Genomic DNA, 25195 nt, shown 5'->3' with positions numbered 1-25195 from the left:
ATATGTTAATCGATTATTCTGGTTAAAAATTCTACTTCACCCATTAAACAGTTTGTACATGTGCTTCATATTTTATCTGGAGTAATCTATATATACGCTACTCACTGTTTAAGTGTAATTTCTATATCATGTTTATATGCCCCAGTTTGAATGACATTATGCATGCATTACAGGCCAAACTCGTCTCTAACTGCACTTAGTTGTATTAATCGGTTACGTCTCACCTAAATAATTAACCCCAGCTGTGACGAGGACCTAAGACGTCATTCCTAAGACCTGTGAACAAATGAACTCGTACACCATTTCCCATTCAGCCTGAGTAGCTCCATGGCAAAGCATTCAAATGTGGTGTAAGTTACAAGCAGCTGTAAATCTCCACAAGCATTAATTTGTTGTACTGGTTTGGCAAATTGTCAGTGACAGTTTCAAACAAAACCACTAACATTATATCATGTGCAATCCTGCAAGTAGGATGGCCTCCCACATTATAAATGATAGCGGTGAGACTGTCTTTACTGTGATAGGAAGGAACCATTTTTTTCACGTATCTTTGAAAAAAAGAAAGATTTTTGTCACTTCTTGGTTGCATCATGAATGTGCCCTTTCCTTCTTATTCCTTCCTACGATCTACATAGGTTCACGAGAAGCTGGGATAATGAATTGGAAAGGCTGCTTCCTGCCACACTCACTTCAGAAGCTTGGTTTACAGCCTACCAGGACATTGTGACTTTTTGTCTCACAGGAAGGAAACACGAGGTGTGTGTGCGTGCGTGCACACGTTTGTTTGTGTGTTGTGTCAGTCATCCTGATTTGCTTACTTTTCATGTGTGATGCTGAGTTGGGACCAGGCAATAATGACAGTACCGCCAAACAATTGGCATTGTGGCCTTGTGACTTGGCTGATTGTATTATGCAAGAGTGCTCAAAACCTTTTCGTATGACCGAAATTTGGACCATGCATACCTTTTTCAATGTAATAAGGCATTATGAGAGATGTGTGCATGCCTCATGCCTATCTCTCTCCTAATGGAAGGTCTTGATTAGCTACGAGCCTTTGACCTCGGCCTTTGACACCATGTGAGGAAGGAGTGTATAGTCGATTATAAGCAGTGTGGGTTGGGTGGCAGTAATCGATAACTCATATGCAGATGATACCCTCAAGTGACTGAGTGTAAAATTGAGTAATTCAAGTCCTCATTTAGCACTGAAGATTACTCTGCGGTGGTGGCGGTGAGACAAATCTGCGAGCATGTAATATACAAGGGCTGGTATGAATGTAATGGCTTTTATTTTTTATTTTCAGGTATTCTTGAAAGGAAGGCAAAAATAGTTTTCCTGAATGAAAAGTATTTCCCAACCTGTCCTGACTGGCAATGCGATCGGTCATGTGGCAACAGCACACTTCGTCCAAAATGCTTGGCAGCTCACCATAAAACTCGGTCTCACCCACTCACTCCAGTTGTCAAACAAACACACCTATCCATTTACATGCAGGATGAGCCACTGGAAGATGTTGAATCTCTTGATGTTGTGGCCTCACCATCATCCATGACCTTTGCTAGGCTGATCATAGAACATAGCCAGACTCCAAATTGAGCCACGTACCAGGCATTCTCTGTTGTTCCAAGGTGTTCCTCGAAAAACCAAAATTATTCACATCCAACGCCTTTCTCCAAAGTCCAATGGAATACTGTCCTTCCCTATGCGATGACACATCTGCAACACATCTGTCTCCTAGATTCTGTAGCATCCATGACTCTCCATCCATAGCATAGCCTGTGTTTAGGCTGAAGCACAAGGCCTGTTCCGCTCACAACACAGACAGGTTGTCGGCCTTTTTATTTTATTTTTATCTTTAACCAGCTCTTTTCTTGTCTTGGTGTTTTTTCCTCATTCAGCCCACCAATACTCCTCCAGCTCTTGCAACATGCATGTGTTCTTCCGGTAACTCCATGCTGGTTAAACCAACATATACAGTGGTGTGAAAAAGTTTGTGAACTCTTTTTAGAATTTTCTGTATTTCTGCATAAATTTGCCCTAAAATATTGTGACGTCCACGGGACTTGAACAGTCCCGCCAACGTGGAATGAGCCGAAACGATGGAGGCGGTTTATTTATTTATAACCCAAACATGGCGGTTCTTATCACTATACCGCAAACGGGACGAGGAAGGTGGCACGAGTCGCTTTTCACTGAGTTGATGATGTTTATTTGTTTTTATTATTAACCAGAAATAACAAGACTCGGCAAGAAGAGGGATCCGGGGAGATTCGACGGGATGGTGTGGGATCGGGCGTGGGGAAAACACAGACAATTCCAATGAATATACAGATCTCAAACCCTCTAAGGCGCCAAGTACACACACACACACAAAACGTAGCTACTTCTGGTGGTCAGGCTGGACCGTGGTGTGGACGCAACTGTCCCTGGATCAGCGTCGGACGAGCTGGCCTTGCTCTCGTCAGGGGGGCAGGAGAAACCGTGGTGCTGTCGACCTCCTGGTCCTGGCCCAAGTCCGCTCACAGCCGCCAGCGAACCAGTTCTGGCGCCAAATTGTGAGCAGGAGAGGGAGGCAGGTCCGCCCGCTGTTCGACCCCGTACTCCGAGTCAGCAGAACCCTAGAGCCAACCAAGGTGAGGCACGAGGCTCAGCAAGGCTCCAAGACACGATGAATCAGCACAACAACAAGCACGCTCTCCGCGCAACAGCCTCCACACCCAAAAAACACGATCTTTTTGTCCCGATCTTCTTCCTCTTCTTTTTCGACCCCGAACAGAACCTTTTTATCCTCCCGTCCTCGTCACTTCCAATCGAGCCGTTTTATTGGCCCACCGCCGTCGCCCTCCGCCAATCGTGATCACGGGGCGGAGCCATCCGCAGCCCTGTCCTGTGACGTCACGGCCAGCCTCCAGGGACTACTAAAAGGGGTTTACGCAGACACACTTACCCTATCCCGTGTCCCTATCTATTTACGTGACAATTATCATTTCCCCCTTGAAGAAATGGACATTTACTAGACAACTTATCACCACTGAATTGCTACTTATTACATCGAGATCCTGGTAAACTCGAACAGCATGGCATACCTAATTAAACATCCTAATTACCCTTTGAATGCATACCCCCCCCTCAAACGTAACACTGCCCCTCCTCTGGTACCGCAGCTCCTGCAAGGTATATCACAGGCGCTACCGTACCAGCCTTAACACTTACTGACTCACACCTAATTAACCTAACGAAATAAAGTAGGAGGGGCAATGGGCAGCGAGTCGCAGCTAACTTACCTATCCTGCTTAATGTACTACCCCCTGATGGCCTTATCCTCGCCTAAACAATCATTCGTTTTTTTTTATTTTTATTTTTTATTTTATCACATGATAGCACTGAGCGAAGTTGCACTCCATCTTCTGGATCATCGCTCTTGCCCAACACTACTCCAGTGATCTGGGGAGGGGAAACAAAAGGTTCCACAAAAACACAACACTTGTACTTTACATTCCTACTCGAAGCCTTAACGACACTATTCACAGGATATTTACACTTGACCGCCTCCCCCAGTGGATGCTAATAGACCCAGCGTTACCTGGGGAGCCAATTTTCAAATTTGCTTGCCCCAAAATTATGCGGACATCATGCCCTTGCTGCACATGTCAAGTTGTGTGGGATCGAGTGGGACTCATGCATCTTCACAACACTCACACCATGGTCATCATCACATTTCTAGGTCATGGTCCTCATTTTAATCATGCAGGCTGAATCCCGTCGTGGCCGTGGGGTGGGTTACCACAAGATGATGGGGGCATCTCAGGTGCAACCATGCCCACAGGTAAGCTTTAATCCAACCCGGACGTTTCTCCGCCCCGCTCCCTTTGATTCCTTCCCCCCTGGTAGCCATCAGCTCTAATCCCGTACAACACTCTGGAAGGGGTCTCACTGGCTCCTCTGGCCTTCCTGGGTCGCCAAGGTCCTACCCGCCTAGGTCGCCCAACCAGACCCTCTCCCAGTTGCCTCCAGACACTGTCACCATTAGCCACCAGGTGGTGAATCTCCTTGAAGGGGGTCGCAATTCACGCTCACCGTGAGCTTCAGCAATCCCTGCGGACAAGCACATCATCCCCACCCACAAAACCCACATGACTCCCCCACCCCATCGGCCTTACATGTGACACCTGCATTTCTAACACTTCGCCGACCATGACCTTCCCTGTTACCACACCATGTCCAATAAAAAATCAATGTGTGCACCATACATTTCACTTCTTAACTTAAAACAACTCACACAGCACTTCTCACCCGATCCACGCACCAGCCATTGGACAGCCACTTGTGCCTGCTTTGTTATCAATTACCCACTGTCCCGATTGTCACTCGAAAACCCAGCAGAACTTACAAACACATGCCAATTTTCCCACAATTCACTATTTTTCACCAAAGGAGGCACTTCGCCACAATGTCAGCAGCCGAGCATGGCCCTATATGCTCAGCCCGATCTAGTCTCCCCGACCCCCGACAGCGATCTCCGGACCCGACCTATGAAAGGGCATCTCGGATAGACCTGGCGGTTCAGCAGGAGGATTCACCCTCTCCGAGTTGAAAAGTCTATTGGAGGGTCTCTCCATCGCCGGGTACCGGCAATATCGTTGCACGTGTCCTCTTCGCCCGCACCGGAAACAACTCCCCATAAAAGGCCCCCGTGAGTATCGGTGAAATGTCCCTTCCGGTTCCGGACCCCCTCGGCCATAATCGAATTGCTCTATTGGCTGGGCTGGACCCCGCCGCTTTGGCGCACCAACTACCGAATTACCCCTTATCAAACTTAACAGTTTCTGGCAAATTTCCTGTAACATTTGGGTAATGCCAATTTCTCCCAGCCCCCCTCCCTGATCCTGAATCTCTGCCTGTCGGATCGTCACCGATGGCCTCTCGGGCACCCGACCCGGCCGACTCCACGAGGCCAGCCTGGCCGCGCACTCGGCCGCTCGGTGCACGGTGGGTGGATCCTGTAGCTCCACTAGCGCTCGGACCTCAGGGTCAGGAAGAGCAGCTAAAAATTTCTCGAGTGCCAGTCTGTCCCATGCCTCCACTGTAAGGTCCCGATACGCGATCCTGACTGATTGGTAAATGTCCTGTGTCAGCTCCTGCACTGTCTCACCCGGCTTTAATCTGCGGTGCTTGAGCTGGGCCCACACCAGATCACAGTTTGCCGCGAACCCAAACCGACGGCTCAACGCCTCGCAAATGTGGGAGCTGGTCAACATCCCCTCCGCGATCACGTTTAACACATCTGCGGCTGGTCCCCGCAACGTTGCCACCAAATTCCCTGTACGTCCCTGTACGTTCCTGCTCATTCCACCCGTTTAGTCGGGAAATGCACTCAAATTGCGTCAGAAAAGCTTCAACGCTCCCTGACCCGTCAAAATTTACCAGGGGGATCACTTTTACGGTGGCCCGCTTCTCAGTTTCTCCCTTGTCCGAATCCAGCCCAGGGATCAAACACCCTTGTGGCTGCGTATCCAATTTCGGAGCCCACTGTGGCCAAAGACGTTTTGTGGTGAGGGTCTCATGGGTCAATTTTGCCTCCTGTTCCAAACGTTGAATGGACCGATTCACCTCTTCCCGCAGGATCTTCTGGGCCCGCTCAACCTCCTCCAAGGCTCCATCGCGAGTTTGTAGCTGCTCCTCAACCAACCCGGACACTCTACTTACAAAAGACGGCTCTACCAGGCCTTTATCCAAGACTTCATCTTGGCTCATAATTTTATCTTGTTCGTCCAAACGAGCCTCCAATCCTTTTACCTCCTCTGCCAAATTCATTCCTTGCTTCCTCAGCTCTCCCCACTCTTCAACTTGCAGCTGCATACGAGCATCCACACAGGCACGATGACGTTCCAGGCTTTCATCCACTTTATCAACCCGAATGTTCGTTGCATCAATTTTATCTACCAATTTTTTTCGTATATTTTCCCCCTCCAATGTAATTTCTACCTTTGTTTCCTCCAATCTATCCTCGAATTTGCTTTGTATTTCTCCCAATTTAACATCCACACACTCCTGCATCTCAGTTTTCATTTTCTCCATCTTTTCCCCCAATTCATCCCTCATTAAATCAATCCGTGCACCCAACTGTTCCCCCATTACCCCCAATCGATCCGCCATCTCTGCCCCCTGTGCCGTCATTTTTGCCCTCTGTGTCACAAATTGATTTTCCATTTGTGCCCCCTGTGCCATCATTTTTGCCCCTGTGCTGTAATTGCACTCATTAAACGTTCCAACATTGTCCAGATCGTCATCGTGCCGGTTTCCGGTGCTGCCGGCTCCGTTTCGGGCGATGAAGCACGGTCCACGCTCGGAATGGGGGAGGTTCCAACCCTACCCCCGTCTCTCCCTTCTTCCCCCTACTCGCTGCCAGACACGTGGCCTTCCTCCTCAAACATCTGCACATCCGCCATGGTGCAGAAGTCCTGTTTGCCGCCAATTAATTTAAATTTGAAAAATCCCTCCAAAATTTTCCCGCGCTCGCGCGCTTTTCTGTAGTAGTTTTATATTCCAATTCGTGGCGAGATTTTAATCTTGGTATATTCTCCCGATACCAAATATAATTTAGAGGGGTTCGAACATCCAACACCCTGACACCAATGTGACGTCCACGGGACTTGAACAGTCCCGCCAACGTGGAATGAGCCGAAACGATGGAGGCGGTTTATTTATTTATAACCCAAACATGCCGGTTCTAATCGCTATACCGCAAACGGGACGAGGAAGGTGGCACGAGTCGCTTTTCACTGAGTTGATGATGTTTATTTGTTTTTATTATTAACCAGAAATAACAAGACTCGGCAAGAAGAGGGATCCGGGGCGATTCGACGGGATGGTGTGGGATCGGGCGTGGGGAAAACAGACAATTCCAATGAATATACAGATCTCAAACCCTCTAAGGCGCCAAGTACACACACACACACACACACACACACACACACACACACACACACACACACACACACACACACACACACACACACACACACACACACACACACACACACACACACACACACACACACACACACACACACACACAGTAGCTACTTCTGGTGGTCAGGCTGGACCGTGGTGTGGACGCAACTGTCCCTGGATCAGCGTCGGACTAGCTGGCCTTGCTCTCGTCGGGGGGGGGGGGGGGGCAGGAGAAACCGTGGTGCTGTCGACCTCCTGGTCCTGGCCCAAGTCCACTCACAGCCACCAGGGAACCAGTTCTGGCGCCAAATTGCGAGCAGGAGAGGGAGGCAGGTCCGCCCGCCGTTCGACCCCGTACTCCGAGTCAGCAGAACCCTAGAGCCAACCAAGGTGAGGCACGAGGCTCAGCAAGGCTCCAAGACACGATGAAGAACACGATCGAATCGGCACAACAACAAGCACGCTCTCCGCGCGACAGCCTCCACACCCAAAAAACACGATCTTTTTGTCCCGATCTTCTTCCTCTTCTTTTTCGACCCCGAACAGAACCTTTTTATCCTCCCGTCCTCGTCACTTCCAATCGAGCCGTTTTATTGGCCCACCGCCGTCGCCCTCCGCCAATCGTGATCATGGGGCGGAGCCATCCGCAGCCCTGTCCTGTGACGTCACGGCCAGCCTCCAGGGACTACTAAAAGGGGTTTACGCAGACACACTTACCCTATCCCGTGTCCCTATCTAATTACGTGACAATTATCATTTCCCCCTTGAAGAAATGGACATTTACTAGACAACTTATCACCACTGAATTGCTACTTATTACATCGAGATCCTGGTAAACTCGAACAGCATGGCATACCTAATTAAACATCCTAATTACCTTTTGAATGCATACCCCCCCCCCCTCAAACGTAACAATATGATCATATCTTCATCGAAGTCTGAATAATAGATAAAGAGAACCTGATTAATCAAACTACATAAAACCAATCTACTTTTTCATTTATTTATAAAGCAAAATTATCCAACATTCAATTTCTTTGTCGGAAAAAGTATGTGAACCTTTACATTCAGTCACCCCCTTGAGCAGCAATAACTTCAACCAAACGTTTCCTGTAACTCTTTATCAGCCCTGCACATCGTATTGGAGAGATTTTGGCCAATTCCTCCTTACAGAACTGCTTCAACTGAGATATATTTGTGGGCTTTCTTGCATGGCTGGATTTTTGTACACCTTGCTCTTGGAATGATTTTCATTGGACGGCAGCTCCTGGAAAGGGTAACAATGGCGTTGAATTTTCTCCATTTTTACGCTATCTATCTGCCTGACAGTGGATTGGTAGAGCCCAACATGTTTAGAAATAGTTCTGTGCCCTTTTCCAGACCGATGAGCATCAAAGACTCTTTTTCTGAGGTCCTCAGAAATCTCTGTTGATTGGGGCATGCCATGCTTCCACAAATCTGTGTGGTAAAGACCAGACTCTGATGGTGACGAACAAAGTTAATGTTTTTCAAACAGGGAAGGCCACCCAAAATCACCCCTGATTGTCATCCCATTGAATGAAACACCTGACTGTAATTACCCCCTGAATTGAGCTGATTAACTTAGAGGTTCACATAATTATTCTGACAAGGAAATTGAATGTTGGACCATTTTTCTCAATAAATAAATGAAAAAGTAGATTGGTTTTATGTAGTTTGTTTAATCAGGTTCTCTTTATCTATTAATTGGACTTAGATGAACATCTTATCACACTTTAGGTCAAATTTCTGCAGAAATGGAGAAAATTCTAAAGGGTTCATAAACTTCTCACCACTGTATCTATATATCCGATGTACCATATTCAAGTACAGAGTGTTGGTTCTGCCGAACAGTTTCTTGGTCTGGGGTTATGCTGGATGGTTTGCCATCCCTCTCCCAGCAGTAGTTAAGGCAGGAATTTGGCTATGGTACTGACGGTAGCTCACCTACTATTGTGGGATCTTTATCATCCACCGACTATTGTCGGCAGACAGAATGACAGTTTATACTTGGATCAGGATTCAAACCTTTAAATCCAAGATGAGCTAATAAATAAGTAATTAATAAATCGATAATAATTAAGTAATTAATGAAATGATGCATAAAAAAATAACGTTTTTGCCAAAGCACTTGTTCACTATTGTGTCCAAATTTCAGCTTCCGAGCTCAAAGAATGGCTGATATATCGCTCGTATAAACAATCTATCAAACAAATAAACAAGAAACAAATGGAGTGAAAACTGAGTACGCCCTTTTGGCACCCAGCGATGTCGTGCATCTCCTGGAGATGGAATAGGGAGGGGCAGCAGGGAAAATCTTAGAGCAAGTCATATTGTAAAACATAAACTTAGGAGGCAGTGAACGTTAACTTCAGGATAGTGTACAGTAAGTTTATTGTGTTAACCTCCTGTTTTCGAGTGAGGCTGGTTGAGGACTTGGGCACAAAGGTGCAACTGGAAAGCCCATTGCATTCCAAGAGGTAACAGCATGGACTATTTGGCCAGTGCACCGCAGGCCAAGGTGCGATGTCGGTTGCGGAGCCTTGGAGAGGGATCGTAAGACTTTTTATTGGGGCCGCCCCGTGGGGCCGAATGGTCTGGAAGATGGCGCACCAATGATGGGGACCTGCATGCATGAAGGCCGTCCCAAAGTTTACTTGGGCTGTGACCGCTCAGTGTGTCAGTTTGTGATGGAGTTTTTGGAGATGGAAACCAGCAAGACTTGTTGTTGAACTTTGAGGGTGGCAGCATATACTGTACATGTCTGTTCCATCGCCCGGACCGGTGGACGACCTTGGAAACGTGAATGCTGTTCTGCAGCCATCCCTCGACTTCACCGCATAGCTCCTACCATCTGCTCACCCTGAGCATGTACATCACAATCGTGGCAGCTTTACAACTGCAAGTGCTTGCTTTCCCCCATCGTTTCGTGTGAATCCGTTACTTATTAGCGGTGCCATTAGGGAATTAGGCTTTAGTGCAATATTTCCTTTCATTGTACCAAAGCACGTGTATCTCCCGTCCTTATGTCCGAATGTCTCGGCTCTCCCCTCCCATATACCTTAAATAAATCATTTTATTTGCAAAGGAACGTTTTCCCGTTTTCCTGCCTTCCCATGTGAAGACCGCAAGTTTTGGCTACATTAGGTGAACCTTGGGAAATCCGAGTAACTGAATGCAGTTTAACTACCTTTGTGAAATTCACGGAGGAATTTATAAGACTGCTTCACTGCAACCGTGTTTGCAATGCCTCTGGCGTAACATTATGTATATATTTTCATTCCACATCGAAGCAAAAGATAATAGAGGTGTGATTGGGTGTATACTCGCACTGCTGTCACATGTTTGGTCATTGCTAACAGCTGTTCCCTAATCTTCATTCCTATTGCCTAGTTCCACCTCTGCCTTGTATGTGGTTGTAGGTGCAGGCTAACTTGTCAGAATTGTGTGTTTGGACAGAATGCTGAACTCTGAATAAAATGTTGCTGCCATAATATTATTTTTGAAGTTTCAATGTTATTTCTGTTGTTTTTGTTTCTTTGGACTGTTGGTGCTACCCATCTACATACCTTCTTAACAGGCATTACCAGAAGCAGGCACGTCTCTGATGCTCGCATTAAACCACACGACGCCTGCGGTGCGCATCCTTGGCTTACGCCGTTTGCAACACTCCACAAACATGGTGAGGGTCCTCACAGTGCGATCAAATGAATCCCACACCAACACTGTCGGTGTGCATTATTCACACATTTGCAAAAAGTTTTGAAACCTGTTTCATACAATAATATTTTATCTTAATTTCTACATCTCCAGGAAACCTGGTTTTTATTTTGAAGCAAAGCAAAAAGACCTCTTTACTTTTTAGCTCACCTGGAACGTAGTTCTGGGGAATTTATGGAATGGTGCGTCGTCAGTCTGTCAGTAAACACTTGCAACTTCTTTGCCGAAACTGTTGATGGGATTGTGACCAAACTTGGCAAAAATGATATTTTGCATGTTGGAACTCAAATTTGTCCATGGCATTACATTGGGTTGAGGTCTAAGGGGGTCTACCGGTGGTCAAAGTGGGTCCAGAAATAGGTATTTCCTTTTAATTTCGATGAAACTTGACCAGAACCTTCATTACCTGTGATGCACCAAAGTTTGTTCATGCCATTTAAAAAATCGGGATTTAAGGGAGTCTACGGGGTGGGGGGGTGGGTGGTGCTCCCCCACCCCAAATAAGTATTTGCTTTCTTCTCTGAAACTATACATACAATGTTAATGAAACTTCACTACAACTTTCATCACCCGTGATGCAACAAAGTTTGTTCACGACATTAAAAAAATATGCTTGGTGTTGGCTTAATGGTTAGGGTGGTGGGCTTTGGATCCTAGGGTCCTGAGTTCAAATCCCACTTGGCTGTTGAATTGATGCCAGGTGGGATTGACTCTGCCTGTCATCCTAACGAGGTCGGCAAAATGAGTGCCAGCATGCTGTGTTGGAGTGGCGATCCGTCCAGGATTGTGCCCAATAGCCAAGCAGACTGCTAAGTCAGCACCAACGCTCTGCACAGTCTGGTCCCCATGGATGGATGGATGGATTTAAAAAAAATCGGGGACATAATATTGGTTCATTTGGTACATTTTGCTGATTCTGTCCCATGTTGACTTCCTCCCATTATCATTATTCTACCAGGTGAGAGCCCAGGGGTATTGCCCCAATAGTTCTCTTTGTGCTGGTGAACATTATTATGTCAAAGGTTCATAACACCAATATCTTGGTGGGTAATGAATAGATGGAAATTGATGGAGAAATCAGAAAACAAAGTTAGGTAGAATACAATGGCAAAAGGGAAAGGTATAGAATGAAAATCAGTTGTTAGCTTGTTCTGATTAGCTACATCTTGTTCTGATTAGCATCTGCAGTTGCATTCTGTTGGAATCGATGCTGTGAGATGTCATGTTCTCTGCTCTGAGAGGCCATTTATATAAGCTGAAGATACTTGTTCTATTTTGTCTTGTTTAACAGTTTTTGTTTGTGCTAATTTGTAAATTTAATACACTTGCACATCTTGTGTGTTATTGTGTTCTGCTTGTGTGTCCTTTTCAGGCCACATGCTCTTTTGGGCCTTACTTGGGTCCGTTGCTGTTTCCTCCGCTTCCTTTTTTCCTGTCCGTTTTGTTCTGCTGATTGTTTACCCACTGTCCCACTTGTCTATGCATTGTGCAGTCGGGTATGTGCTCTACCGAGTGCTGTTCCGTTTCACCAAGTGTCACCGAGTGATTTTTCATTTATTTTGTGTTTAGAATGCCATGCTGTGGAAGGACCTATTAAGCTGGTCTATCCAACTTAACATGGCATGCATTTAAAACATGGGAATTATTCTGGATTATTTGTTGTTAATTAGCCGAGTCAACTCGGGAGATCATGACGATCATTTTGTTGCATCTCCATATCAGAACGCTCCAGTATAACTCCACAAAAAAACATGCCACCCCACTCTTCCCCTTGACCCCTCCCTCCTACATACACACACACACACACACACACACACACACACACACACACACACACACACACACACACACACACACACACACACACACACCTCGTCCATTTAGAGTAGAAGCTGAGTAGTGAGGTTACTGACTCGTCTCATGTACATATGTTCAGGTAGGTATACTAGCTATGAGAAGTAACTTGAACAAAATTTATTTTTGCTGGAAACAAAGCAAAAAATGTCCAATGTGTCAAGCACAATGCTCATCCTCCATTCATTTACTATGCTCTAACTTTGTTCATTCTAATTTTTTATTTTTATGTGGTTTAACAGCCTGGTTTTGGCTTAGTGGTTAAGGTGGCTCGCTTGGGACCTTAGGGTCCTGAGTTTGAGCCCCTGTCGACCGTTGAATTAAATACCAAATGGAGTCGACTCAGCCTGTCATCCTTCTAAGGTCGGCGAAATGAGTACCAGTGGACTGGGGTAATAACCATTCGGGGCGACCCATCCAGGACTGTACTCCCTGCCAATGAAACTGCCTCGGCAGCTCGATGCGCCTTTATGGCACAAGAGGAATGGTATTATTATTATTATTATTATTATTATTATTATTATTGTTATATGGTTTAACATGTTCAATTATAAATCTCTATTTATGAATCATTGTTTTAATCATATATGTCTTTTAGAATTCTGACCATATACAGAAAAGTAACGATTGAAGATAATTGATCATGAGAAAAACGATTATTTGTTTTGTAATTTCTTATGAATTGGATTAAAGGGTGGATTGCAAACCATCCATTGATACCGAAATAAGAGTTGCGTTGCCAATTTGATTTTAAATAAAAGTGTACATTACTCATTAAAAAATCTTTTCTTTAAAAAAAATAAAAAAAAACAAACATATTTGGTTTAAATGTGCTGTCATTCCTTATTTGGGCATATTTGCATACCACCTGGATCTTGAAGAGTACCCTAATAAAAGTTGTTTAAGACCAAATGCTGAGTTTTTTTTTTTTAACAAAAATTGATGACGACTGAATTTAAGCATAATTTTGGACAATGGCCATCCTACTAAATGGTGTCGTGACGTTAAGAACATTATTGGTATACCAGCATTTGAATAGTCGATTAAAGCTGTTGAATGTTTTTCAAAGCTCAGCATTTCCTTGTCATCTTTGAACTTAGTTGAAGAAAACACTTTTGTTGGTAATAAGAGCTTGTACACTTGCTGCAGATTTCTGATAAAAATTGAAGCCTTGTGGATGAAAAATGAAAAGCACAACCAAGGATTACTGTTGTTATTGTTGTTGTTTCAAATTTGGGCAAGAATATCTTTGAAAATGAGACATAATCCCAACACATATTACTTTATTGATTTACAACAAAGGGGAGTGGGACGATGGCCAGTTGATGGGTTTGTTGTTATTAGAGTTAGATAGTGTTGCAGGTGAAGGCTAGTATTGATCCGTCAGCGGATGGGTATAACAATGAATAAAATTAACAGGACATCGAGGTATGCTAACCACTGTGAGAAGCAAGGAGAAGCTGATATTTTGGGCATTAATCCTTCATCAAAGCAAAAATAAATAAATAATGTCGAGCTCGCATTATGGAAACTTCAAAATAAGTTTAAAACTGATACGATGGTGTCATCACTTGGCTTTTTTTTCTCTCACGAAGGGTTAACATCTGAAACGTCAGCTTCGCCTTGCTTCTGAAAGCAGTTCGCTATAATATATGTTGGTTGATCACCATCATGTCGATTTTGTGCATTCGATAATGTTGCACTCATTAAGTCAAATGTCTTGTTTCTATTATTCATCATTGAAGTTTGGACATTGGATTTTGCAGGTCGGCTTTGAGGAAGGTTTTATTGAGAGCGTCGTCTTGGACCGACTGGGCGATGATTCTCCTGGTGTAGTCATGGAGGCCCTAAGAGTACTGGAGGTAGGTATTGATCTTTGTTGGTAGCTGAGTTTTGTATGATGTAGGTAATGGCTTTGAGAGTTATTTATTTTTGTTTTTGAAATACAATGCAGAAATTTCAAAAGAAGTTCAAGATCGATATGATGGTGTCATCGCTTGTGCGGCTTGGACGACGATCCAGGAACATGTCATCTCCTGAATGGTATGCCTTCCTTCACTGGTTGCTGTGTAACCTTTGTGCACCTTCGTCATTTCTGTTGATGTCTTCCTTTAACTCATTCCTCCCATAGTGTTCGCTCCAGGTCAGAAAATGGTAGGGCTGGTATGGTAGGGCTCAGTAGTATCTCGTATGGTAATTCTATATCCTGACAAAACGTTAGATTGGCAAAAATACGTCATCGTCTCCTGTATTTTGCCATGCATTTCATGACAAGTCCTTATACAGTATGTACTGTATTATCTTTTATTTTTTTCCATGTGAGCTAACCCACAAGAGTTGATTTCACTCCAGTGGGTCATGCATTATAACTCGTATACCGAGTTTGTTTTTACTCAGTAGTGTCTCATTTAACCATCAGTTAAATCTCAACATTATTCACCATGTACACTGCCATTGGACTGCAGATTGTATACAATGAGTAGAGAAAACAAAGAAGAGATGGACTGTACTTGTGCCAACTCATGTAACTGGACATTTCAGGTTTTGATTAGTCCGTCCTCCACGTGGCTATCCTATCCATCCTCTAGAGACCAGACCTTGGCACACAAAATGATGAGCGAACCAAGCTTAGTCGTCCACGTTGAGAAAGCAAGCCGTTTGACTGCAGTAGCCTCGTCACAAGTGTTTCCATCCTTCGGAGTTGACAACTGGAACCACGAGTCGCAAAATTTTGCGACTTGTCTCGGACTTGACAAAATTTAATTTACATTTGGGATTTGGTGTCTGGGGACTTGCGATTTGAGTTTATAATGACTTGTTGACAATGTTCCGAAAATAATTGTTGAATAAACATTGCTTAAAAACGGTGTGTAAAATATATGACATGATTTTCGTCGTGGCCATTTGCGGTTTTGACAATGACGACATATATATATATATATATATATATATATATATATATATATATATATATATATATATATATATATGTATATATGTATATATGTATATATGTATATATGTATATATATATATATATATATATATATATGTATATATATATATATGTATATATATATATATATGTATATATATATATATATATATATATGTATATATATATATATATATATATATATATATATATATATATATATATATATATATATATATATATATACCGTGTGTGCCAACGCTCGCGCCTGCCTGGTTGCATACCATTTGCCACTCTGGGGTTAAAGTGAGCGTCCCCTCTTTATTCAACACACCACGTCCAAGCGGCAAGCACCAATCTTACCATCGTGGCTACGTGTGAAGCAACTTTATTCAAACCATGAACATTTGTACCGACTGCTCAATCAAAGAAACTTGGCCCATGATCGGTAATCCCGTGCACGTCTCGACCCGATTAATAAGATTTTGTGATTATTGAAATATGTCAGTTGACCAGAGATGTCAACAAGTCACTTGAGCCAAGTACTGCGTCTTAACAGACAACAATTGAGGTAAATAAGTTGTTGCGAATTCGCGCCTGCCGGCGTGCGAACGGCCCCGTAACTCGAATCTCGGCACGTCGATGCCCTGGGGGAGGGGAGTGGCTGGCTGGCTTGGGTCCCGCGACGAGACGAGCGATCCCCCACACCGCAACCTCGTCGCCGACCGCCGTCCTTCTTGCCTTGGACCCGAGCTCCCTTGCTTGCAGTTCCACCGCGTGCACTCGACTCAATTCCACCAATGCAACGCTCCTTGTCCCCAAGAGCAACCTCTCGAGGACACTCTCCAAGCAACTCCAAAACCCAACTCGCTCCAATTCGCCTTGCGCTCGCCTTTTTATAGGCGGCAGGAGCAGCCAATATGCAAATTTTAGGATCAGGACGCGATTGGAGCGGGGCCACGCCGCCCCCCCCCCCGGTCAGCCATTGGTCGGGCAAAAATGGGCGTGAACCTCTCCTGATCCTAAAATTTGCATATACGGACTTCACATACACACGCTTGGAGGTGGGGCCAAGCCGCCCCGCGCTCGCCAATTGGACGGAGGAGAAGTGGGCGTGAAGCGTTTCTGATCCGAATTTTCCCCTCGGAAAGGCCGCCATTCGTGCTCGCGGCTCGGTGCGTTCGGCACCAATCGCCGAACGGGCCCGAGACAGCCCGACGTTCAGTGTTCACAGGTGGTGCGGGAATGGCCGTCGAAGCGATGATGTGGGATGAATTCGTGAAGGTAAAGGCGAAGGTGGTGGAGGGTCTTTTGTGGTGAGGGTTGGCGTTGTGGTTGTTGTCTACAGGTTGGAGCGTGGTTGTAGTTGGTGATGATGGCTGGCGTGGTGGTTAAGGTGGTTGTTGTGTGGTGGCGGTTGAGACGTGGTTGGTTCAAAATAACGACAGAAAAGAAAAAATGGCTAACTCAAAGCGTCGCAGCCCGGATGAATCGCATAAATTCCCTCTATACAACGGGTTTGGGCTAACTACGCATGTACCTATCGAGATATCTCACCTGAGGGCCCTTTATGGTGTAATGCGAATTTCCACAGCCGTAACAAAGTGATACATTTCATTTTAACGTACATAATAAATATACAAGTCAATTAAAATCTTTCCCATTCCACAATCAATGCTTTGGTTCTACATGTAAACCATTTAAACACAAGTTGAGGTTACAGACTAGTCTCATGAACATATAGTGGCCTGCAAAAATATTCACCCTGAACAATAGTCACATTTAGATGAATTACAAATTATGTAGAAATTATTTTTCTAAATGAACAATTTTATTCATAACTGAAGGGATCAAACTAAACACTGTTATAGTTCAAGGAGGTTACATGCCAGGGATACCTGGAAAAATAAAATAAACATGTACAAATGAAAATTCACTGGTTGCAAAAGTATTCAGGCCCTTTACATGGTGGAAGCACCTTTTGCAGCAATGACTGCTTTGAGTATTTTTTGGGAAGGTCTCTACCAGCTTTGCTCAGTGAGATGGTGAAATCTTTGCCCGTTCTTCTTTGCTCTTGTTTTGCCAAGTTTGACGGGGATTGTCGATGGACTGCAATCTTCAAGTCTTGCCATAAATCTAAAGAAGTCAGAACTTTGTGCTAATGAAGAACATTTAGTCTTCTTCTTATTCAGCCACTCCATTGTGGCTTTAGCTTTGTGCTATGGATCATTCAATGCCTGATCCACGAGAACATATTGGGCCCATTACATTTTTGAAATATCATTTTTGGCCCGATCTCTCGATGGTGAAGAATCACTTTAAAAACTAAATAATTATCGTATCCAGATTCGGATTTGTATCTTCCCCAAAATCTAATCAGTTCGTCCTTGTCACACACCCAACCTGTCCAAAAAATTTAATCCGTATCTGTCCACAACTTTTTGAGATATCCTGTACACAGACAAACAACACAGATCCGGATCCAGCTCCTAGAATTTTTAAAGTGATTTTTCACCATTGAGAGATCGGGCCAAAAACGATATATAGAATGATATTTCAAAAATGTGTTAGGCCCGATATGTTCTCATGGATCAGGCATTGCATGTTGGAAGTATGCGCTATACCGAGTGGCGTTCTCGTTTCAGGGTAGAATCAGCTGTTCCTGCAGGTTTCCTCTGCTGGGTAGTGCTTTTCACATGTAAGACTCAACCATGAGCACCAAGGAGCTTTCAAAAGAACTTTGGGGTAAAGTTGTGGATAGGCAAAGATCAGGGGATGGGTATAAAATGCTTCAAAGGCCTTGAATATGTCTTGGAGCATACTCAAGACAATCATGAAGAAGTGGAAGGCATATGGTACCACCAAGACCCTGCCTAGATCAGGCAGTCCCTCAAAACTGGATGACCAAGCAAGGAGGAGACCAAGAGGCCAATGGTAACTTTGAAAGAGCTACATGCCTTTATGGCAAAGACTGGTCACTGTGTGCATGTGACAATGATATCCCAAGCACTCCACAACTTTGGCCTGCACTGTAGGGTGGCAAGAAAGAAGCCATTCCTCAAAAAAGCCCACATGAAGTTGCATTTGAGATATTAAAAAAACACACTCTATAAATTCTGAAGCCATGTGGCAAAAAGTTTTGAGGTCTGACAAAACCAAGATGAAACTTTTTGGCCTAAATGCAAAACGTTACATTTGGCGCAAACCCAACACAGCACATCACCCAAAGAGCACCATCCCTACTGTGAAGCATGGTGGTGGCAGCATCGTGTTATGGGGATGTTTCTCCTCAGCAGGGACTGGGGCACTTGTCACGATAGAAAAGAAAATGGATGGAGCAAAATACAGAAAAATCCTAGAGGAAAACCTGCTGCCCTCTGCAAGAAAGCTGAAATTGAGATGGAAGTTCACCTTTTAGCATGACAATGACCCAAAGCACACATCCAAAGCTACACTGGAGTGGCTAAGGAACAAAAAGATAAATGTCCTGGAGTGGCCCAGTCAGAGCCCTGACCTAAATCAAATCGAAAATCTGTGGCATGACTTGAAGATTGCTGCCCATCAACGCCCCATGCAACTTGACTGAGCTTGAACAGCTTTGAACAGAAGATGGGCAAATCTTGCCCATCTAGGTGTGTAAGGTTGGTCGAGACCTATCCTAACAGACTCACAGCTGTAATTGCTGTCAAAGGTGCTTCCACCAAGTATTAAGTCATACTGGATGGACACTTATCCAACCAAGATATTATAGTTTTGTATTTTTAATTAATTATCTGAAATTTGTGGAATTTGTTTTTCACTTGGAAGTTGTGGGTTACGATGTGTAAATAAAGGTGAAAAAAAGTCTGATTTCATGCAATTTAATTCCAGGTTATAAGGTGAAAATTTTGAAAAGAGGGTGTTGACTTTAGGCACTGAAAGTGGTAGAGCTTTATTTTTAATTTAAACCACTGATTACATACAGGTGAAAGCTATTACATTTATTTTGTAACCTTTCAAACAAATAATTTCCTCCTGAAGTGATTTAGGGTTAATAATTAGGGAAAGGGTTTGACGACTAATGCAACTGAGAATCATCTGATTTTCTCTGTTAATTGAACTTGTTCACATTTTATCTGCATTTTTTTAAAAAAAGCTTAATATATGGTGTCTTCACAAACGACTCTAAGTTTATAAAGTTTGATTTGAAAGCATCATTAAATAAGCTCAGGTGGCATCAAAATGTGAAACTTTGGAGGGGGGTGAATACTTTTACAGGCCACTGTGTTCAAGTTGGTACACCAGATGTGAAAAGTAAATTTAACATAAATTAATTTTTTCTGGGAACAAATCAAAAAAATGTCCACTGTATAAAGTTGACAAACAAAACTTGAGCGAAACAGCTTTGCAGAACATACATTGCAATCAATGAAGCCCTGTGTCTTAATTCCTTGATAGCTTGTACTTCAAGGGTTTGAAGTAAATCTGCGGTGGCTTGAGACTTGGCTCATGCGATTTATCGACATCTCTGCCATCCTTAGGCAAGCCAGAAACCCATCATTTTGCAAATTTCAATGCTGAACTCTTCACCCTTCTGGCTCCTGAAAAACTTGGGGGTGCCATGTCAAGTCCGTCTCTAGCGTATGCTCCATCCCCTCGGCTCCCTCACCGTAAATGGCATTAGTACATCGCTCTAAATAAGGCAGAATGTTTCAATTTGGTATTTGGCTTAAAATCTTGTTCTCAACACCTCTTATGTCCTCATTGCCAAAGTCCACCGGATTTTGTTCTTCTCACCTGGTAGAAAAAGCTTTGTCTGGCCTTCACCCTGCTTCAGTGACAAACCCACATAGCAAGAGTGCCCGTGTTCTCAAATCCTGCTCTGCTGTTCAGGCTTCTCTACTAACTATCTGCACTCTTCAGTCTCTCCTTTTCTTTTCTTTTTTTGGAAAGGATGCAAAAACATATCCTGAGGTTGGTCAATTAGTCTGGGCACCCTTTGCTGAAAAAGGTGGTAACCCAAAACAAATTGCAATAGTTTTCAAACCTGTTTTTGATGATTCCTAATGTACCTGGGACTATCCTATTAAAAATCTACCAAAATATATTCAGTGGAACATTTTTTTTTTTTTTTAACTTACCCCCACCCGTAAAATTCAAAAATTTGAATGTCGAAAATGAAAAATAACAAAAATGCGTTTCAGTCTTGTAAACAATAGTTTTAATATATGACAGGAACATCAGATATTTGCACTGGAGGTTAAAAACATAATCTAAACCTATAGAAATACTTGATATGGGTCAGAATGATTCCACATTCGTAAAATTGGCGGTGACCGGGCTCCACGGGCGGCTGGCCACAGTACGTACCGGTAAAAACATTTCACAGATTGAAGTCTCGCGTTTATAAAATTTATGTAACTTTAAATAGTACATTATATAACATAGTATTACACATCAAGTACATCTGTATACACCAGGGTTAAACAATCACAATTGAAGCTGAATCTGTTGTGAAACATCGGAAGGCCACGGCCATGTAAAACTCGAATGAACGCTCTGTTGGGTCTTCCTCCGAGTCTGTGTCAGCCGACAGTGAAATGTTTGCACACACCCCATGACATTCACCGCAGGCCATGGAACAATCCAATCCATTTTTTCGGCAGATACATCTCAAACTGTAGCACCCTGTTTCAAATTACACCGTATCACTTTCAGTAACTTTCGTGGTGCTGGTGTATTGTCAGTCAAAATTGGGGCCAGTTTCCCTTCACTCACTTTCCAGCCCCATTGATCTGGAGGTACTTGGTCACCATGGCCGAACCACACTTGAACCTGTTTATACACTCTGAGGCTGTGATATTTAGCTGCAGCTGATGTTGGAGGCAGACTGTGTGGCTCAACTGCAGCAGTACTTCGTGTGGTTTTGGAATAAAATGTTTGTTATTGGCTGGTAGAGGAGAGACTGGAGGCTATCTCTTTCTGAGAAGAAGTGCTGAACATTTATCCATCCAACAGAAGCAACATCACCAGATGTGACTTTCACTCTTGGAATGGTTCTTGATAATTTTGTCCCGGGTGTCACCATAGCAATAATTCCCATACCGTGGAACGTACCCTTGCCGTCAATACTTCTCACATTGTGGTCAACATTGTCAGCAGAATATTGTATAAAATTGTTTGCACTGAAGTTTTGAATCTCTGTGCCATGTGCAACTGAAGAACTTCTTTCATACTTCTTCAATTCACTGGAAGAGCAGGAAAACCCATGGTGATATAAAGAATCCACCAAAAATTTTGATTGGAAGTCGTGGTGCATTTGAACACCCAAACCAATTTGTAATGGTGTCAGAAGGATACGAGGCCACGTTGCCTGCATGATCGCTTGTCCTATTGAAGCAATTTTGGTGCTTCGATCTTTTCCACAGAATATTGTGTTTAACAACTGCTGCAAGGATGGTGGCACGAACTTCAGTGCTGTTTCTGTTGATATTTCGGCGGCAGTGGGATAGGTAGGTGTTGCTGGTCTGATCAAGGTCTTTTATGTCCTGTTTTATGAACTTAGCTGCTGCTTCAATTATGTGGGTCTTCTCATCCTTTTTGTCTTGCATCGTTTGTTGATGAAAATTATGTAGGATGTTGTAAGCGGTGGTGTGAAATGTTACTACATTTTGTTTGCCATTGAGCTCTGTGATGATTATTCTGTCACTGAAATGTTTTTTTAGTTCAGATTTCATATGTGGAAAGCTGTACGGCTCTCTGTCAGTATCTTGGAGATATTCTTTCATCTTGCTTATCAAATCGTTGATGGTTACCTGCTCGTCATCATTGTTTTCAAGATACTCTACTACTGCTTGAAAAGCTTCGGATTTTTTCCAGTCCTTGGGTCTGCCACTTCCACTGATTTTCTTGCATTTTGCAGCTCTCTGCTCTATGGCTTGCTGAAAAACGATTGGCACTTGTTTCCCTGTTCTAAAGTTAACACTACAAATGTTGTGATATACTGCATCTGCAGCAGGCAGGTCTTGAACAAAAAGCACCCTCCCTTTTACAATGTCAGCCCATTCTCCCTTGAACTCATCACGTGCCTTCAGTATTTTGTTCTGGAAATCCATTGTTCTAACAGGAATAAGTGTATGTTCTGATTTCTTGCCTTTGTATACATCTGGACAACCACACAATACACAATTCTCGTCATAACTGAATGTAGTTTCTTTCGATCGAAGTGTGTGCTGAAGATGATGATCCTGTTCACCAGAAAGTTTACATTTGTTGTGATACAGGATTGATCTGGGGTTGGTAGAGTCACTTCTGCACTTCACATGGACAGACTGGCCAGCTTCGACTGTTATATCTTTGCCTCTGACTTCGCTGGCTTTCAGGATACCATCACATCCCTTTTGTGTTAATGTAACAGTTCGCTCTCCACTTGACACTGTTTTTTGGCAAATTACACAGTCATCCATCTTGATGTTTCACTTCAGACTTTCTGCAAAAAAAAACATCAATAAATCATTTCTAAACCGATCTCACACAGTGTAAAACTTGCAGAGCTACACATTTTTAAGAATCATGGTCATGGATATTTGTATGTATATCATATTATAACATAAATTGGAGTGCATTGGCCTATTTTGTGCTTTATATGACAACAATACAAGTACATCGGTATTGAGGTAAAAATCGATCCGCGTTTTTGGTCGGGACAGGGTTTGCACTTTACTGAACTCTTGTTGTTTGTATAAACTGGACTAATAGTGACATTTAATATGACTATATGATTCATCCATAACATTTATAACTCATTTTGAAAGCATTTGGATGTGTTTCTGTTGTTTTGTATTTTCACCCGATACAATTTCTGGAATTTAAGGGGGTACTGCTAAACTGTCTCCCTAAAAATATGTTCCACTCTTTTTATTTTGGTAGATTTTGAATATGAATCTCCCAGATGTATAAGGACTTGGAAAAATAATGTCCGAAAACTATTGCAATTTGTTTCGGGTATATCCACAGGGTGCCTAGACTAAATCTCACTTTTCCCCTCCAGAGTTTACAAGCATGCGGTCCACTCCAATGCCATTGTATACCCCCGTTAACCATGCCTAACGTAACCCAGTCTTCATTCTTGTATACGACTTTATCCCACCCCCCACTCCAAACTCCCCCCAGCTTTCCTCTCTCCTTTTTTGTTTTCTTTCTGGTTTTTTTTTTTCCATTCGTGTGAGCGTTCATTCCCTTGTTGAATGTCACCTCGCTCTTCCTCGAGCCTCAATCTTGTATAGAAAAATAATTATCACAGCTCTTGGTGTTGCTTGAATTTTTGACTCTTTGATGACTTTTTGATGACCGGCATTGATGCCTGCTGTTGGCTTAATGGTGAGGGTGGTGGGCTTGGGATCTGAGGATCCTGAGTTCAAATCCCACTTTGCTGTTGAATTAATACCAGGTTGGGTTGACTCAGCCTGTCATCCTTCTGAGGTCGGCAAACTGAGTACCAGCTTGCTAGGATGATTGAGCCAATCGAGTATCCCGTGTCGGAGTGGCGACCCATCCAGGATTGTGCCCAATAGCCTAGGAGACTGATTCGACAGCACCAATGCTCTGTACAGAGTATGGTCCCGATGGATTTGGAACACAAATAAGAGTGCATTGTGCTGATTCAGTTTTCAGCTTGAATGTAATTAGATGAGAAGATGCATCTTGCAATTCTGCATTTGCAAAGAAGACTTTTTCTCAAGATTGCTCTTCGAATGAAAGTATAGCTCGGAGATGGTGGATTTATCATTATGCTGCTCGGTCTCAGTTTGATTTCTGACTCACCTATGAACTCTCTCCTTGGTCATGCGTGTTTTCCATCAGAAGTAAGGTATTAATGTATTTGAGTATTGCAGTTGTTATCCTCGTCAATACAAGAGCGGTTCAAGGTTGACATGGAATTTTTTTTATTCCAGAACATGTAAAAACATTAGTTCAATGTAGAAATGTATTGCAATTGTGTTATGTGCCCTGAGCGACTAGCCTAGTAAGTGACATCAATGCCGGTCAATGCATTCTGGGTAAAACTAATATAATCGAGCTGATCGATGAAATGTTAATTAATTACCCTTGCCATAGGAGAGGGTACTGCATTTGGGCCTGTTTGTTACCTCCTTCACTGAAGGTGGACAGAGATTAAGTTTTCACCCCTGTCTGTTTCTTTGCCTGTGAGCAGGATGTTTTAAAATGTTATGGACAGATTATGACAAAACTTAGTGGATAAGTTGGTAAGGTGACAAGAACACATTGATTAGATTTTGGTTCAGGTCTGGATGGATATCCGGCCTATCAGTGTGATACAAAACGTAAACTATTCAGCCTGGCGGAGGGATCCACTCCACCGATTTCTGTTTTTGCTCGTTTGTTTTTCTGTTTATCCGCACAGAATGTGCCAATGTAGGCCACTGATGTCATCTCGTGGTAGCCAGTAGTATGCATTATCTTTTTTTTTCAACTGAATACCTCTATAAAGTACGTACGTGTGCAATGCAAGTACATATATAAAGTATTGCAGTACAATTGGAATGCGAGTATGTCAATATCATACATATTGTAAGACTGCGCAACCACCACACAAAACAACTCCTGGCGAGGGTCTGCATTCTTTGATTGCTTGTTATAGTTTTATTGCTTTGTGAGGGTTTGAATACCATTTGAGGTGCAGATGTTTATTCTGCCTCTTCTTTGGTGCTTGTA

General features: G+C 43.3%; 1 protein-coding gene across 3 annotated transcripts in view; it reads left to right on the top strand.

The window, feature by feature from the left end:
- HEATR1 (HEAT repeat containing 1) overlaps positions 1-25195 on the top strand; it is a 160368-nt gene that overhangs the window by 49644 nt on the left and 85529 nt on the right. For all 3 annotated transcript variants that reach the window (XM_085851860.1, XM_085851861.1, XM_085851858.1), the window contains exons 11-14: positions 636-756; positions 10553-10654; positions 14313-14408; positions 14501-14589. In XM_085851860.1, coding sequence (XP_085707986.1) covers positions 636-756; positions 10553-10654; positions 14313-14408; positions 14501-14589 — 408 coding nt within the window. The remainder of the gene's footprint in view (positions 1-635; positions 757-10552; positions 10655-14312; positions 14409-14500; positions 14590-25195) is intronic.

The sequence above is a fragment of the Eptatretus burgeri genome, chromosome 13 (assembly GCF_056783735.1).
Source record: "Eptatretus burgeri isolate ZD-2024b chromosome 13, Ebu_testis_v1, whole genome shotgun sequence".
Lineage (NCBI taxonomy): Eukaryota > Metazoa > Chordata > Myxini > Myxiniformes > Myxinidae > Eptatretus > Eptatretus burgeri.
Note: the sequence above shows the minus strand (reverse complement) of the source record. Positions and strands in the feature narration are given on the sequence as shown.